This window comes from Halichoerus grypus, chromosome 5 (genome assembly GCF_964656455.1).
Source record: "Halichoerus grypus chromosome 5, mHalGry1.hap1.1, whole genome shotgun sequence".
Classification (NCBI taxonomy): Eukaryota; Metazoa; Chordata; class Mammalia; order Carnivora; family Phocidae; genus Halichoerus; species Halichoerus grypus.
The window spans coordinates 104,584,496-104,599,523 of NC_135716.1; the positions used below are offsets into that span (position 1 = coordinate 104,584,496).

The window sequence follows — 15,028 nt, forward strand, 5'->3', positions numbered from 1 at the left end:
ATCTAAGAGCTAAGCAGAGAGATCTTAGATTTGATACTAAAAGCATGATCTAAAAAAGGGAAAAAATGATAAATGGGACTTCATCAAAATTTAAAATTTTTCCTCTGTGAAAGAGCCTATTAAGAGAATGAAAGATAAGTTATAGACTGAGAGAAAATATTTTCAAAATATTTATCAGACAAAAAACTGGTACCTAGAATGTATAAGGAACTTCTCAAGGGGCACCTGGGTGCCTCAGTCAGTTAAGCATCTGCCTTTGGCTCAGGTCATGATCTCAGGGTCCTAGGCTGAGCTCCCTAATCAGTGGGGAGTCTGCTTCTCCCTCTCCCTCTGCTCCTCCCCGCCACTCGTGCTCTCTCTCGCGCTCTGCTCTCTGTCTCTCAAATAAATAAATAAAATATTTTTTAAAAAGAACTCTCAAAACGCAATAATAAGAAAACAAACAACTCAATAAGAATGGACAAAGGATTTGAACAGACACTTCACCAAAAAGATACATGGATGGCAAATAAGTACATGAGAAGTTGTTTACAATTACTTACTAGGGGAATGCAATTTAAAACCGTAATGATATATCATTACATACCTATCAGAATGGCTAAAACAAAACAGCAATGCTGGCAAATATAAAGAAAAAATCATTCATGCATTGCTAGTGAGAATGTAAAATGAAACAGCCACTCTAGAATAAACAGTTTGACAGTTTCTTATAAAACTAAACATGTACCATACAACTTACCAACTGCAGTCTTGGGCACTTATCCCAGAGAAATGAAAACTTATGTTCACACAAAAACCTATATACAAACATTTATAGCATCTTTATTCATAATAGCCAAAAACTGTAAACAGCCCAGCTATCCTTCATGGTTAACAAACAGTAGTCCATTCATACCCTGGAATACTACTCAGCCATAAAAAGGAACAAGTGAGGGGCGCCTGGGTGGCTCAGTCACTTGACCACCTAATTCTTGATTTCAGCTCAGGTCATGATCTCAGGGTCGTGGGATCGAGCCCTGCGCTGGACTCTGCACTCAGTGGGGAGTCTGCTTGGGATTCTCTCTCTCCCTCTCCCTCTGCCCCTCCTACTCATAGATGCACTCTCTCTCTCAAATAAATAAATAGTTAAAAAAAAAAAAAGGAACAAGTTACCGATATGTGCAACAGCCTGGATGAACCTCCAGAGAATTACACTGAATGAAAAATGCCAAGCCTAAAAGGTTGCATACTCTGTGATTCCATATACGTAACATTCTCAAAATGACAAAATATGTAAATGGAGAACAGATCAGCAGTTGTCAAAAGGTAACGAGGGGATAAGGGCAGAAAAAACATGAGTGTGGCTATACAAAGGCAATGTGAGGAACTCTGTGGTGACAGGTCTCTATGTCTTAACTCTATCAATGTCAATATCTTGATTATGATATTATTCTATAATTTTGCAAGATGTTAGCATTCGGGGAAAGTGGGTAAATATATAGGAGCCCTCTCTATTATTTCTTACAAATGTATGTTAATCTATAATTACCTCAAAATAAAAATTTTAATTAATAGTATATGTGTTTGTGTGTGTATGTGTGTGTGTATATAAATTTATATAAATAAATTTATATATGTAAATATATATAATATATATATGTAAATATATATAATTTATATAAATATATTTTTTTTATATATATATATAATATAGTTTAGGAGAAGGGTTGAGGTTATGTTTAGAATGTTTAGAGAAAGGTATGTAAAATGTGAAATAAACTTTCCAGACAGGATGGTTAAAAGTAGTCAGGCGGCGCCTGGGTGGCTCAGTTGGTTAAGTCTCCAACTCTTGGTTTTGGCTCAGGTCATGATCTCAGGCTCATGGGATCAAGCCCCGCGACGGGCCCGTACTCAGCACAGAGTCTGCTTGATATTCGCTCTCTTCCCTCTCCAGTCCCCCTCCCCCTACTTGTTTGCACTCCCTCTCTCTCTCTAAAAAATAAATAAATAAAATCTTTTAAAAAAAATAGTCAGGGAAGGAAGTGAACAGAAGTGTGTAGTGACCACGGCACCTTAGGCTCCCTGTGACCCGGTACCTGCCCCCAGTGGGCCACAGCACCACACTGCAGTGCAGCAGAGATTACGTAGGTACCCCACACTTCCCTTCTAGACACCTAAGCAAGTGGTCCCAGTGGGGATCTTCACTCATCCCCTTGGCCACCATATCCCCAGGAATTGCTTAATAGAAAGTCATCTGATGGCCCATACCCCATGGCCTCTACTGATGACCCACCTGGCTCTAAAAGACTTTCAGAACCAAACCCATCATGGCACACACCTTGGTTTACCCCTGTCATATCCCGACACCAACCCTTCCAGGTCCTCCAACATCAACTAGACCCTTATCTCCAAAGGACACTTACATCTCCTAATTTCCCATCCCACCCCTCAAATCCAGTAATACCATCTTATAATATTCTTTTCAGAAAATAAAGATGAAAATGCTTCACAATTCATCTTATGAAGTCCGCATAACCCTGATACTGAAACTTAAAAGTATTACAAGAAAAGAAAATCACACATCATTACCTTTCATGAACATGAACACAAAAATCCCTAAGAAAACATCAGCATATCAAATCCATCCATATGAAAACATAAAAGCACATCATGACCATTATGGTGAAAAGCAATGTAATTCACATTTAGCAGAACAAAGGAGAAAAAATTATATGATTATCTTGATAGACGTAGAAAAAACTGACAAAATCAATACCCATTATTAATAGAAACTCTCAATAAACTAGAAATGGGAGGAAATTTCCTCATTCAGATAAAAGTCATCTGTGAAAGACCCACATCACACTGAGTGGTGAAAGAATGAATGCTGTCTCTCTAATATCAAGAGCAAGACCAGGATGTCCATTTTCCCCAACTAACATTGATATTGTACTGGAAATCTCAGCAATAAGGAAAAAAAGGAAAACTACCAGAACTAATAAGTGAAATTAGTAAGGTTGCAAGATACATGGTTAATTTTCAAAAATCAATTTCAGCAAAATTTTAAATTCTGTTCATTAAAAGACATACAGCACAATGTATCTGACAAAAGACTTGTATCTAAAATATATATATACAAATATCATATCATTATGTTGTACGCCTGAAATTAATATAATGTTACATTCAGTTACACCTCAATTTAAAAAAAATCTCACTGGGACGCCTGGGTGGCTCAGTCAGTTAAGCGTCTGCCTTCAGCTCAGGTCATGATCTCAGGGTCCTGGGATTGAGCCCTGTGTCTGGTTCCCTGCTCTGCTGGGAGTCTGCTTCTCCCTCTGCCCCTACCCCTTACCCCCTGCTCATGCTCTCTCTCTCTCTCAAATAAATAAATAAAATCTTTAAAAAAACAAATCTCAATGAAAAGCAGAAATGCCTGTTGTAAAGCTGCAACACACAACTTTAAAAATGCTCTTCCTAATATTAAATAATCTGTAGAAAAACAATATATTTTCAATCAACTCTGTATATAGTACTGTGAAAAATAATGGTTTTATACTAACCTCAACAAATATTTTTAAAATAAAATAATACCTTGGAAATTCTGCAAAAAACATTTGGGAAAGAAACAAAATATATTTTGAAAATAAAATAAAATAATAACATAAAATATATAAAGAACCACCACAATTAACAGAAAGAAAAAAAATTTTTAAATAGGCAAAGACTTGGCCAAACATCTCACCAAAGATACATATGTATATGAAAAATGTTCAACATCATTAGTCATCAGGAAAATACAAATTGAGACACTATTTCACACCAACCAGAATGACTCCACCCCTGCCCAAAAAACAAGTTTAAAAACAAAATGTTGGCAAAGATGTGGAACAATCAGAACTCATATTCCTACAAGTAGCATATAAAATGATTTAACCACCTTGGAAAATCATTCCTCATAAAGTGAAACTATATCTAAACCTATGATCCAGTGACCTTCATTCCCAGGTATTTAAATAAAGGAAATGAAGACATATGTCCACAAAAAGACTTGTAGAAGAATATTCACAGCAGTTTCATTCATAAAAACCAAAAACTACACATCACCCAAATACCCATCAACGGTTGTATGGGTCAATATATCATGATATTTTCATACAGTGGAATACTAAGTAATAAAAAGAAACATACTACTGACATACTTAACATGAATCTATCTCAAAAACAATATTTTGAGAAGAAAACAAAGCCCAAGAACAAGTAAAACAAATCTATGGCATTAGAAATCAGAAAATGACTAAAAGGGAACCTCAGTGTGCTGTGGGGGGGGAATGTAAATTGGTGCAGCTACTATGGAAAACAGTGTGGAGGTTCCTCAAAAAATTTAAAATAGAACTACCACATGATCCAGCGTTTGCACTTCTGTGCATTCATCCGAAGAAAATGAAAACACTAACTCAAAAAGGTATCTATACCCCCATGTTCGTTATAGCATTATTTATAATAGCTAAACATAGAAAAAATTGAAGATTCATCCACTGATGGATGAATGAATAGAGAAAATGTATTTTATATATATATATATATATATATATAATTAAATATTATTCAGCCATAAAAACAAAGGAAATCTTGTGACAACATGGATGGACTTTGAGGGCATTATGCTAAGTGAAATAAGTCATACAGAGAAAACAAATACTATATGATCTTATTTATATGTGGAATCTAAAAAAAAAAAAAACAAGCTCATAGATACAGATAACAGATTGGTGATTGCCAGAGGTGGGGGGTGAGAGAAATGGGTGACGGGGGTCAAAACGTACAAACTTCCAGTTATAAGATAAATAAGTCCTGATGGTATAATATGCAGCATGATGACTACAGTTAATACTACTGTATTTGCATATTTTAAAATTCTAAGAGAGCAGATCTTAAAAATTCTCACCACAAGAAATTCTATTCAAAACACACTACAGAGTGAAAAAGCAAACCCCAAGACAAGCAGAATATATCTGCATTACATAGAATGGACAGTGTGCATGTAGCCAGAATATTGAGACTCCTACACATCGACAAGAAAAAAGTCTGATAGAAAGATGGGTAAGAGATTTGAAAATATATTTCATAAAAGAGAATATACAGTGGCGCCTGGGTGGCCCAGTTGCTTAAGCGTCTGCGTTCAGCTCAGGTCGTGATCCCAGGATCCTGGGATCGAGCCCCACATTGGGCTCCCTACTCAGCGGGGAGCCTGCTCCTCTCTCTCCCCCTAACCCTCCTCCTGATTTGTGCTCTCTCTCTCTCTCTCTCAAATGAATAAATAAAATCTTTTTTAAAAAAAGAGAGAATACACAAATGGCCAACAAATACACGAAAAGTTCAACCACATTAGCTATCAGCGAACAGCAAATTAAAACTGCAAAGTGAAATACCACTACGAGCAGAGTATAATGACTTAACTTTAAAAAACTGACAATATCAAGTATTAGTAAGTATGTGAAGAAAGTAGAACTCCCACCCGCTGTTGATAGGAATCTAAGGTGGCAAACCTACTTTGGAAAAGTCTTTAGTGATACCTGCTATAACTGAATGTTCCACTCACAGGCATTCATCCAACAGATTAGATATACCAAAGATAGGAAATAGCCCCAAACTGGACACAACTTAAATATCCATCAACAGAAGAGCTAAAATATTATGTATTCAAACAATGGAATTTTATCCAGCAATGAAAATGAACACGCTACTTTTACACATAACAATAAAATAATGCTGACTGAAAGAAGCCAGATATACATACTGATTCCATTTGTGTAAGGTTACAATCAGGCAAAACTCATCTATGATGTTAGAAGTAAGCGTAATGGTCACACAGGCAGAAGAGCTGGGTAGTGAATGGAAGGAGTACAAAGGAGGCTTCTGGATGCTGCTAATCGTTCTATTTCCTGATCTGCAGTGTGGTTACAGGGGTATGTTCACTTTGTGAAAATTGACTGAGCCGACCTCTCAAACCACCCACTCCAGCTCATGGTATTCTACCCACACTAGCCTTCTTTCTGGGCTTCAGAAATGGTGCACGTTCCCATCTCAGGACCTCCGCGTGCCTGCTACCCAGGACACAATTCAGACCACCAGCACTGGTTCCTTTCACCCTCGAGGTTCTGGCTCTCTTTCAAGAAGCACTCCTTGGCCAAAGGGCTCTCCCATCCCCTGTAATCACCCCCCTCCCCTACCGCTAGTCTCCATTGTTCGTATCGCTGTCAGAAATTATCTGTCTATAAACTTACACGCTTGTTCATTGTCTGCTCCTTCCACTAGAGATATTACACCTGGGAGTAAATCCCCTTGTCTGGCATGTTCCCTGCTGTCACCCCAGGCCCAAGAGCACGGCCTGACAGAGAGTGCATGTCTAATAAATCTCTGTCAGATGAATGAACGTCACGAATGCACTAAGCAATGTCTTCTGCTATGGGGTACATCAAGATACAGGCTTGGAAAGGAAAAAAAAGAAGAGGAGAAGAGAAGAAGCATGCACAGTCGAGTAAAGCACAATAGTACCTCTGGCGCCATTCAAAGCATAAAGCAGATTAGACCCCTACCTTGATGGAGGTGATCTAATAAAGCCTAGGAAATGATGCAGGCATTTTCCCCACGCTAGCTCCATGAGAAATACTGCAAAACATGGAAGGTCTAGTGCCTCAAAGAATCTGCCTTCAGGAAGGTTCTGACCTAAGCATTAATGACTTATTCTAGGCCTCATCTTAATTTAATAACTTTAATTAATGACTGATTTTAATGCTTCAGTTATGCAAGGAAGTAATTCCTGCACCTCAGTTCTTATAGAAAAATACTTAGAAAACTATAATATGGACTCACACCAAAGGAAATATCCTGAGTTTTCTAGCTGAAATGAAATGAAAAAAAAAAAAACAAAAAACCTTTTTTCAGTGTAGAGTGCCCTTCTTGCCTCATAACCTAATTTCTTCTGTTGTTATTTTGAGATGTGGCAGAGAGAAGAGGCATAGTAGGGAGGGAGGCGGGGGGCATGAACAGGCATGAGGCGGGAGGGTTGTGGTATCTGACACCCCGGGGAAAATGAGGTGCAATTCTCAGCTACATCTCCTCACCCCGGGAGCCACACCTAGCAGACTCCTGGGAGCAAGGGGAGTATTCAGTAGGTACCTAATGAATGAACATTCTTCCCAACAACAGTTTTTGTTTTGTTTTTGTTTTTTCCCAACAACAGTTTTAATTAAGAGATTGATGGAACTTCTTAAAGAAGCAGGCTTAGTAGTGTCTTGGTTTCTGTTTCCTAATCCTAATTTACTTAACTTTAGTGAGCAATTAGTACAACAAGCCCCTGGCAGATACACAGCACCAAGCTCCATGCTCTAGGCACACATAAAGCAGAGGAAACCCTCACTGAGAATCTGATAAAGAATAAATCTCTGTAATAATAGGATTACTTTATTTGTATCTCATAGGCCAACCCTAGGAATCTCTGTCTTCTTAATGATCCTGTTCTTGGTATTTTATCTTGTGTATTCATTACACTTCTATTTCATTCTTTGAAGCAAAGATATAAATTCACATTTCCAGCACTGTTCTTATCTCCTCCCCCCACCCCCTCACAACCCCTGGGGCCGGCAACCGAAGTAGTTTCCTCAGCAGGATTCTTCAAATCCTTTTAACCATTTCAGATGCTTATGACATACTTAGAGCATCTTTTCTGTGAAAGTCACAATCATTTGTTTCTCACCAACAGAAAGAGATTAAACGGGAAAAGAAATTAATTATATAAAAAAGAATGCTATTCAAGATACAGCTATTGCAGCATAAAAAGAAAAAAATAAAATTTCTTAATAAGATATAATTGATAATATTTTAGAGCTGGACCCAAATCAGCTAGTGTTAATTTCATCTCCTCATTTTATTAATGGATAAATCAGTGGTAATTTCTAAAATTTTATGCGACAACCAGAAAGAATCGTTCTTTTAGGATTTAAATCTCTCCACCTTATGGGCTGGGGTTTGACAAACAGTTCATGCATATGCGAATGAATGAATGAATGAATGAATTTATAAGTATTCTTCCAAATAATGGTCATAAAGCCATTTAGTGGCATGGCCAGGACTAAAACCCAGTTCTCTTTTTTCTTCCTTGGTAACTCGTAAGTTGCAGCTACTTTAGCAGTTTAGTTCGTTGCCAGGAAAGCAGCAATGTCACCCAAATCACTGACGGACCTTAGTTGTGGTTTTTTTCATTCTGCTTTTAGACACGCAAACAAAAGAAAAGAATGAAAAGTGTCAAGTAGGATGACATAAGAAAATTGCACTGTAGCCAGATCACACATAGAAAATGACAGAAAAAAGGTAGGCAGAGATGGCTCTGTGATTTTCTTCTCTCACCTGATCTGAGAGATAAAAAAGGTACAAAGTTAGAATGCATTAGCTGTCAAATCAACAATATTCCATTAGAGGCACAGACTTCTCTCACAGCGCAGCCATTTTATGAGCACAGGCTTGACACAGTCCACAGCCAGGAGAACACGACGTAGAAATGATCAGAACCAAGGACATAATATGGTAATGGAGGCCATATACTTACTCTTCCAGGAAGTGCTGCTGGGGTCCTATAATGGAGCCTGGCCGGCATATTCTGATCCAAGCAATTATTTCAGCGTGTGTAAACCTGTAGTGTTTCATGACATAACAGGCTATCAACGTCCCTGTTCTTCCAAGACCAGCTGCAAGAAAAGGAAACAGACCAAGAAAGACAAAATATAGCAAAGGTACCCACAAAAATCCCAAAATCAAACCCTGCCCAGAAACTGCAATGGTTTCAAGTAAAATGCAAGTGTTGTAAACCCAGACAATAACATAATGCTTTTCTACATGATGTGGGGTTAAAAGATAATTCTAACTCAAGAAATCTTCTAAAAACAGATCATAGAATTAAAATAAGCCTATGTAAGAACATATACAAATCAGAGCAAGGGTCTTGAAAAAAGATCAAGCTCAACCCCCAGGGGCCTTTGGGGATGCCCGTCATTGTGGATATTGTTAAAGCAATGGGGCTTCCATGACAAGCACTTGCAAAATATCACCTGTCGGGTGTCTTCACCCTCCCCACCCTGGACCCCAGCCCAGGCTGAGATGAATCTACAGTTAATAGTTTGTCTGTGTGACCTCTGAGTCAGCCGTGTAACTGATTATATTATCATGGCCCATTTATAGCTTGTTTAAATGGTTAGGGTGGTTTTTTTTTTTAACTTATTGTAGAATAAGGAATCATAGAATCAAAGTTGGAAGACACCATAGATGTCACCAAGCATCATCAACTCCCTAGCCCACAACTGTTTCAATACTACCTTTATCAGATGGTCATCCGACCTCCCTGTCACTCCATCAGACCCCAGGATTTCATGATTTCCTCAGTCAGTAGGTATGGATGGAGTACCTACGACCTGCCAGGTACTGTGCTAGGAGCTGGGGGCACAGTGACAAATAAAAGAGATATTGCCCCTGCCCTTGGGAGAGTACACAGTCCACTGAGGAAGAACAAAGCAAACAGAAGTGCTCAAATTTCATTTCCCCAGGCTCCTTCATTTTCTAAGAACTTTGGTGTTAGCTTATGTTCTTTATGTTGAATGCACTCTCTGTTACATAAGATTAAGTAATACAGTTAGAAATGACTTTCAAAAAAATGACTTTCAATGAAATACTGGTTATTATCGTGAGCTCTGATTTCTTCAAAGTGTTTTTACCAATTGCTGTATTTTTTACCCTCTCTCCAAAGAAATAGTAGTGATAGGACTTGATTTGCATTTTAGCCAATCTTTTTAAAAAAATACACACTGGTTTCCTCCTTTTGCAAAAATATTCAAAAACTTTATCAAGCCACAGGTTCTTGATAGTGGTGCTTGTTCACATACCAGAACAACGGAGGCCCAAAGATACCAACCAACTGACTCATATAACAAGAGAGTACTGAATTCAGGACTAAAATTCCCCCATGGTCCTGATTCTCATCCCAGAATTCTTTCCACTCTTGGCTCGCATCCTGTCACTCATTTTACAGGTACTGATTGAGACTGACTGTGTACAAGCCACCGTGAAAGATCTAGAAACAGAAATATGAAGACAAGCAGGATGCCTGCCCTCAGGAAGTATATAGGACTGAACCAATAATGCTCATTTACAAGCATTTTCTAAATCTTTCCATATCTGGCTTCTTGGTGTTAGACTCAGTACTGTAAATTTTTATTTACATATCACCCATGAGCAAAGCAGTATGCAGAGTTATTTTTCCACTACTTAAAATCTGTTTGTATCATATACACTTTTTTTTAAGATTTTATTTATTTATTTGTCAGAGGGGGAGCATGCGAGCACAACTAGGGGGAGCGACAGGCAGAGGGAGAAGCAGGCTCCCTGCTGAGCAAGGAGCCCAATACAGGACTCGATCCCAGGACCTTGGGATCATGACCTGAGCCAAAGGCAGACGCTAACGTGCTGAGCCACCCAGACGTCCCTACACTTTTTCTTATAGAAGAATAAAGTGGCTCTGGGGTGCCTGGATGGCTCAGTCAGTTGAGCATCCGGCTCAGGTCACGATCTCATGGGTCATGAGATTGAGCCCCACGTCGGGCTCCATGCTCAGCACGGAGTCTGCTTGAAGAGTCTCTCCCTCTGCCCCTCTGTCCACTTGCACTCACACACTCTCTCTCTCTCAAATAAATAAATCTTTAAAAAAGAAAAGAAAAAGATGGGGCGCCTGGGTGGCTCAGTCGTTAAGCGTCTGCCTTCGGCTCAGGTCATGATCCCAGGGTCCTGGGATCGAGCCCCGCATTGGGCACCCTGCTTGGCGGGAAGCCTGCTTCTCCCTCTCCCACTCCCCCTGCTTGTGTTCCCTCTCTCTCTCCATCAAATGGATAAATAAAATCTTTAAAAAAAAAAAAAAGAAAAGAAAAAGAAAGTAGCTCTGTCTTTAAACATTAAATTCAGCTAGTCAAATGCTTATTCAAGATTCTCAGGACAGGGTTCTGCTCATAGGACAAGGATATAAGCAAGTATAGGATATAATTTTTGACCATGATGAGTATCAGAGCAGTTGCAGAATATTAAGCCAGAAACAATAACAAAGAAATGGGAAAGATAACAACAACAAAGAAACTGGGCTCTCAGAGAAAGTGGGGGACGCTGTGTGAGCCTCTGGTGTCTTCAAAGAATGTGTCATTGCTGACACGGATTTTAGCAGACTCTAAAGAATAGGAAGGTCACAGAATATTTTCAGCAAAGGGTGTGATGAATGAAAGCTTGGCTGAAGAATGTGTCAGTGTGTGTCGAGTGCAGAATAAGGTCGGATGGGTGGAAAAGGCCAGAAAATAGAGTACCTCTGAGTCAAGTGGAAGGGCCCGAGCTGAGGTGAAGTAGATTCCAAGTTGTGGGCCAAAGACACAAAGGACCACTGAGTTATAATTAGGAGTCTCCAGAGCCAGGTCCACCGTGCTCTGAGTACCAGTTAAGTCACATCTCCTGGGTGTATGCATTATTACTCCTCAAATATATGTAAATGATGCTTTGATGAACAAAATTCAACTCATTTTAAAAGTATTAAAGAATTCGTGATATTATCAATAGCTAATAAACATACAACTGCTATTATGTAAAAAATCTGTATTTTTTCCTTCAACCAATGTAAAGGGCAAAATAAAGTTGCCATGTATTTGGGGGCAAGAAAGTACCGTGATAAAAGCAGATGCTCAGGAAGCAGCACACGGACAATGTTGGAGAGTACAGAGAGGGGAGCCAGGGAGCAGCTAGGAGGCTGGGGCAGAGAGGTGGGCAGGAGGGCGAGGCGGCTGGGAGGGGCACAGATGGGGCTGGATGGACCTTGGTGATAAAAAGGAGGAGCTGAATTAGAAAGACACTTGGACTGAGTCACAGGGAAAGTCAAAGATGACTGGTATTTCTGGCCTGGAAAACTGGTCCAAGGTCAATTTCATCCGTGAAAACATTTAGTTAGAAAAGGAAACGGGAAAGTTGACAGCTTTGTTTTTAATATGTTTAAGAATCTTTTCCCCCGGGGGCGCCTGGGTGGCTCAGTCGTTAAGCGTCTGCCTTCAGCTCAGGTCATGATCCCAGGGTCCTGGCATCAGGCCCCGCGTGGGGCTCCCTGCTCCACGGGAAGCCTGCTTCTCCCTCTCCCACTCCCCCTGCTTGTGTTCCCTCTCTCACTGTCTCTCTCTAGTTCTGTCAAATAAATAAATGATCTTTAAAAAAAAAAAAAGGAGCCCTTTTGTCAGCTTTGCTGGTCAAATAACAAAGAGTATCTTCTCTAATCTCTTCAGTACTTCGAAATACACAGTGTCTCCCCAAATCTAAGATACCATCAAGTCGCCTAACAGTGTGATATGCACCATTTTTTAAATTCCACCTAAGTAAGAAAAAATTATACTATGACATGCTACCCATTTTCAGATCCATCCTAGTTCCATAAATGTGAAAGTATGAAAAGCAGTCTCTAAATCAGTGTTTCTCAATCTTTTTTTCCTTATTGCCTCCTCTAAGAGCCTCTTTAAGACATTTTTCCTGATCATCTCCCATGAAATGTTAGTGCACAGTATACTGCATATCTCTATGTACGGTACGTAAATCTATGCTTTATACAGAAAAAGAATGGTTCCTCCCCACCCCAACCCCTGCAAAAAAAAAAAAAAAAAAAAAAAAAAAAAAAACAATTCTCCCTCCTTGGAGGCAATAAAGGCAGGTTGAAAAGACACATCAAAATGCAAATGAGGGGCACCTGGCGGGCTCAGTTGGAGGAACATGTACTCTTGATGTCAAGATTATGAGTTCGATCCCCCACACTGGTGTAGAGATTACTTAAAAATAAAACCTTTATTAAAAAATGCAAATAAAATTACAACCAAGCTCATGTTTACAGATGCTTGACATTCCCTTCCCATTAAGCCTTCCTTTTTAAAAATTATATTTACAATGTTTTATTAGATGAGGAGTGTGTGTGTGTGTGTGTGTGTGCGTGTAGCCTGTTTCCATCTGAAGTACATTTTGCCCCAGATCAAACATCAACATTCTTTAGAAAAGAGTAAAATTTAATTGTGGTCTCAGTGGGGCTCTTCCTTTAACATTAGAGTGAAGAGCAATTTGCCTTTCTGTTTCTGTCCAGAGCAGATGCTCTCTGCCTCTGCAGCGTTGTTAACTCTCAGACATCTGACAAGACTATAGGTAATCCTGTGCATAAAACACAGCGGAGACATCCTGCTGTAGGAACCTCAGTAGGAACCTGCGTAGCAGCCAGCGCGCAAGGACTTTCTAGAGTCCCTCCTTGGAGTCTCCTCTCTGTCTGGAGAGGAGATGGTCTTTCTGGAGGCAGCCCTACCTCTCACTGCTCCCCTCCCTGTGCAAAGAAGGGGCTGTCCCATTCCCTCGGCTAGGCTCCTAGTCACACACACCACCAAAAAAGGTGGTGCAGAAAATTTTCAAATTTCTCTGAAACTAAAGTTGCTTCCCCCTTTTAAAAAGAGTCTATAATTTAGATCTATAAAAAGAACGTACTTAGCACTCAATAGTTAGGAGCTCTTACCACAATTCAACAGAATAGGAACATTTCACTAAGTTTCTATAAAAACTTTAACAAATTTCTTAAAGCGTTCATAATTAAAGGGCTCCCTGACACAGCAAGACAAGACGTTGAAAAGTACTCTATTTATACCAAGTTGAATGCTGATTCCCTTGTAGTTCCAGGCATTTTCTGATATCCTACAGAATATCAACAATCACATACCAGAACATCACTGTGTTCCCATTTTTTTAAATTATTATTTGTGCTAGAAATTTTCAAAAACAAATCATAGCCATCCCTTTTATCCACCAGAAAGTGAACTATAGACACTGGATCATTGGTCAGATTTCACCCATTCCCAGCAAATCAATTTCTAGTTTGTCTCTCTATCTAGCACTTTATGTTGAGGCATGACATCTTCATTCCCTTTCCAGCAGCTACTGAAGTTCATGTGACATAGGATAAGATTCTCTCTCCCTCCTCCTTGTACTTCAGTTAAAATGCTCAGTGATGCTTCAATTCCCAGAAAATTAAACTGACTTAATTAGGGCAGATGTCAAAATAATTAACAGGCCTCTAGTAGATAAGTATGCTATTAAAAGCAATACAGCTGTAATTAAACGGAAGGTGTAATCTTTATAAAGGAGTCCTACATGTGTGTACAAGTGGAAGCAAATGAAATAACGTTATCCAAAAGATGTCACCACATGTGAATGTGACCTTCCCATACAAGAACTCACCTCAGTGCTAATGGTTCTGAGTTTAAATAACAATATATAAACCTCTGCAGTATACAATACATACACACACAACTCATATACCCATACTGTATTTTTTTAAATGTTAACATTCACAAATCTAGGATATAATACAGAGAATACCTGTAATAAGAATGTTGAACATCAGAGAGTTTCATTTTTATAATTTCAGTTAGGTGAGAAATGCTATCAAGAGAGATGCAGATACCCAAAAGAAAATGAAAACACTAATTCAAAAAGATATATGCACCCCTGTTTATTATTTACAATAGCTAACCTAAGTGTCCATTGATAGATGAATGAATAAGGAAGTATATATAGAGAGAGAGAGAGAGAGATGTATATGTATATATGTATATATAATGTAATATTACTCAGCCATAAAAAAGAATGAGATTTTGCCATTTGCAACAACATGGATGGACCTAGAAGGTATTATGCTAAGTGAAATATGTCAGATGGAAAGACAAATAACATACAATTTCATTCATATGTAGAATCTAAAAAAACAAAAAAAAGAAAGAAAGAAAGAAAGAAAGAAAAAGCAGAAACAGACCCATAAATACAGAGAACAAACTGGTGGTTGCCAGAGTGGAAGGGAATGAAGGGAGGGACAAAATGGGTGAAGGGGAGTGGGAGGTACAGGCCTCTAGTTATGGAATGAATAAATCACAGGAATAAAAGGCACAGCATAGGGAATATA

At 38.9% G+C, this 15,028-nt stretch overlaps 1 protein-coding gene across 5 annotated transcripts in view; it reads right to left on the reverse strand.

Moving 5' to 3' along the window:
- CDC14A (cell division cycle 14A) overlaps positions 1 to 15,028 on the reverse strand; it is a 169,821-nt gene that overhangs the window by 46,157 nt on the left and 108,636 nt on the right. For all 5 annotated transcript variants that reach the window (XM_078072692.1, XM_078072690.1, XM_078072693.1 and 2 more), the window contains one exon: positions 8,588 to 8,726. In XM_078072692.1, coding sequence (XP_077928818.1) covers positions 8,588 to 8,726 — 139 coding nt within the window. The remainder of the gene's footprint in view (positions 1 to 8,587; positions 8,727 to 15,028) is intronic.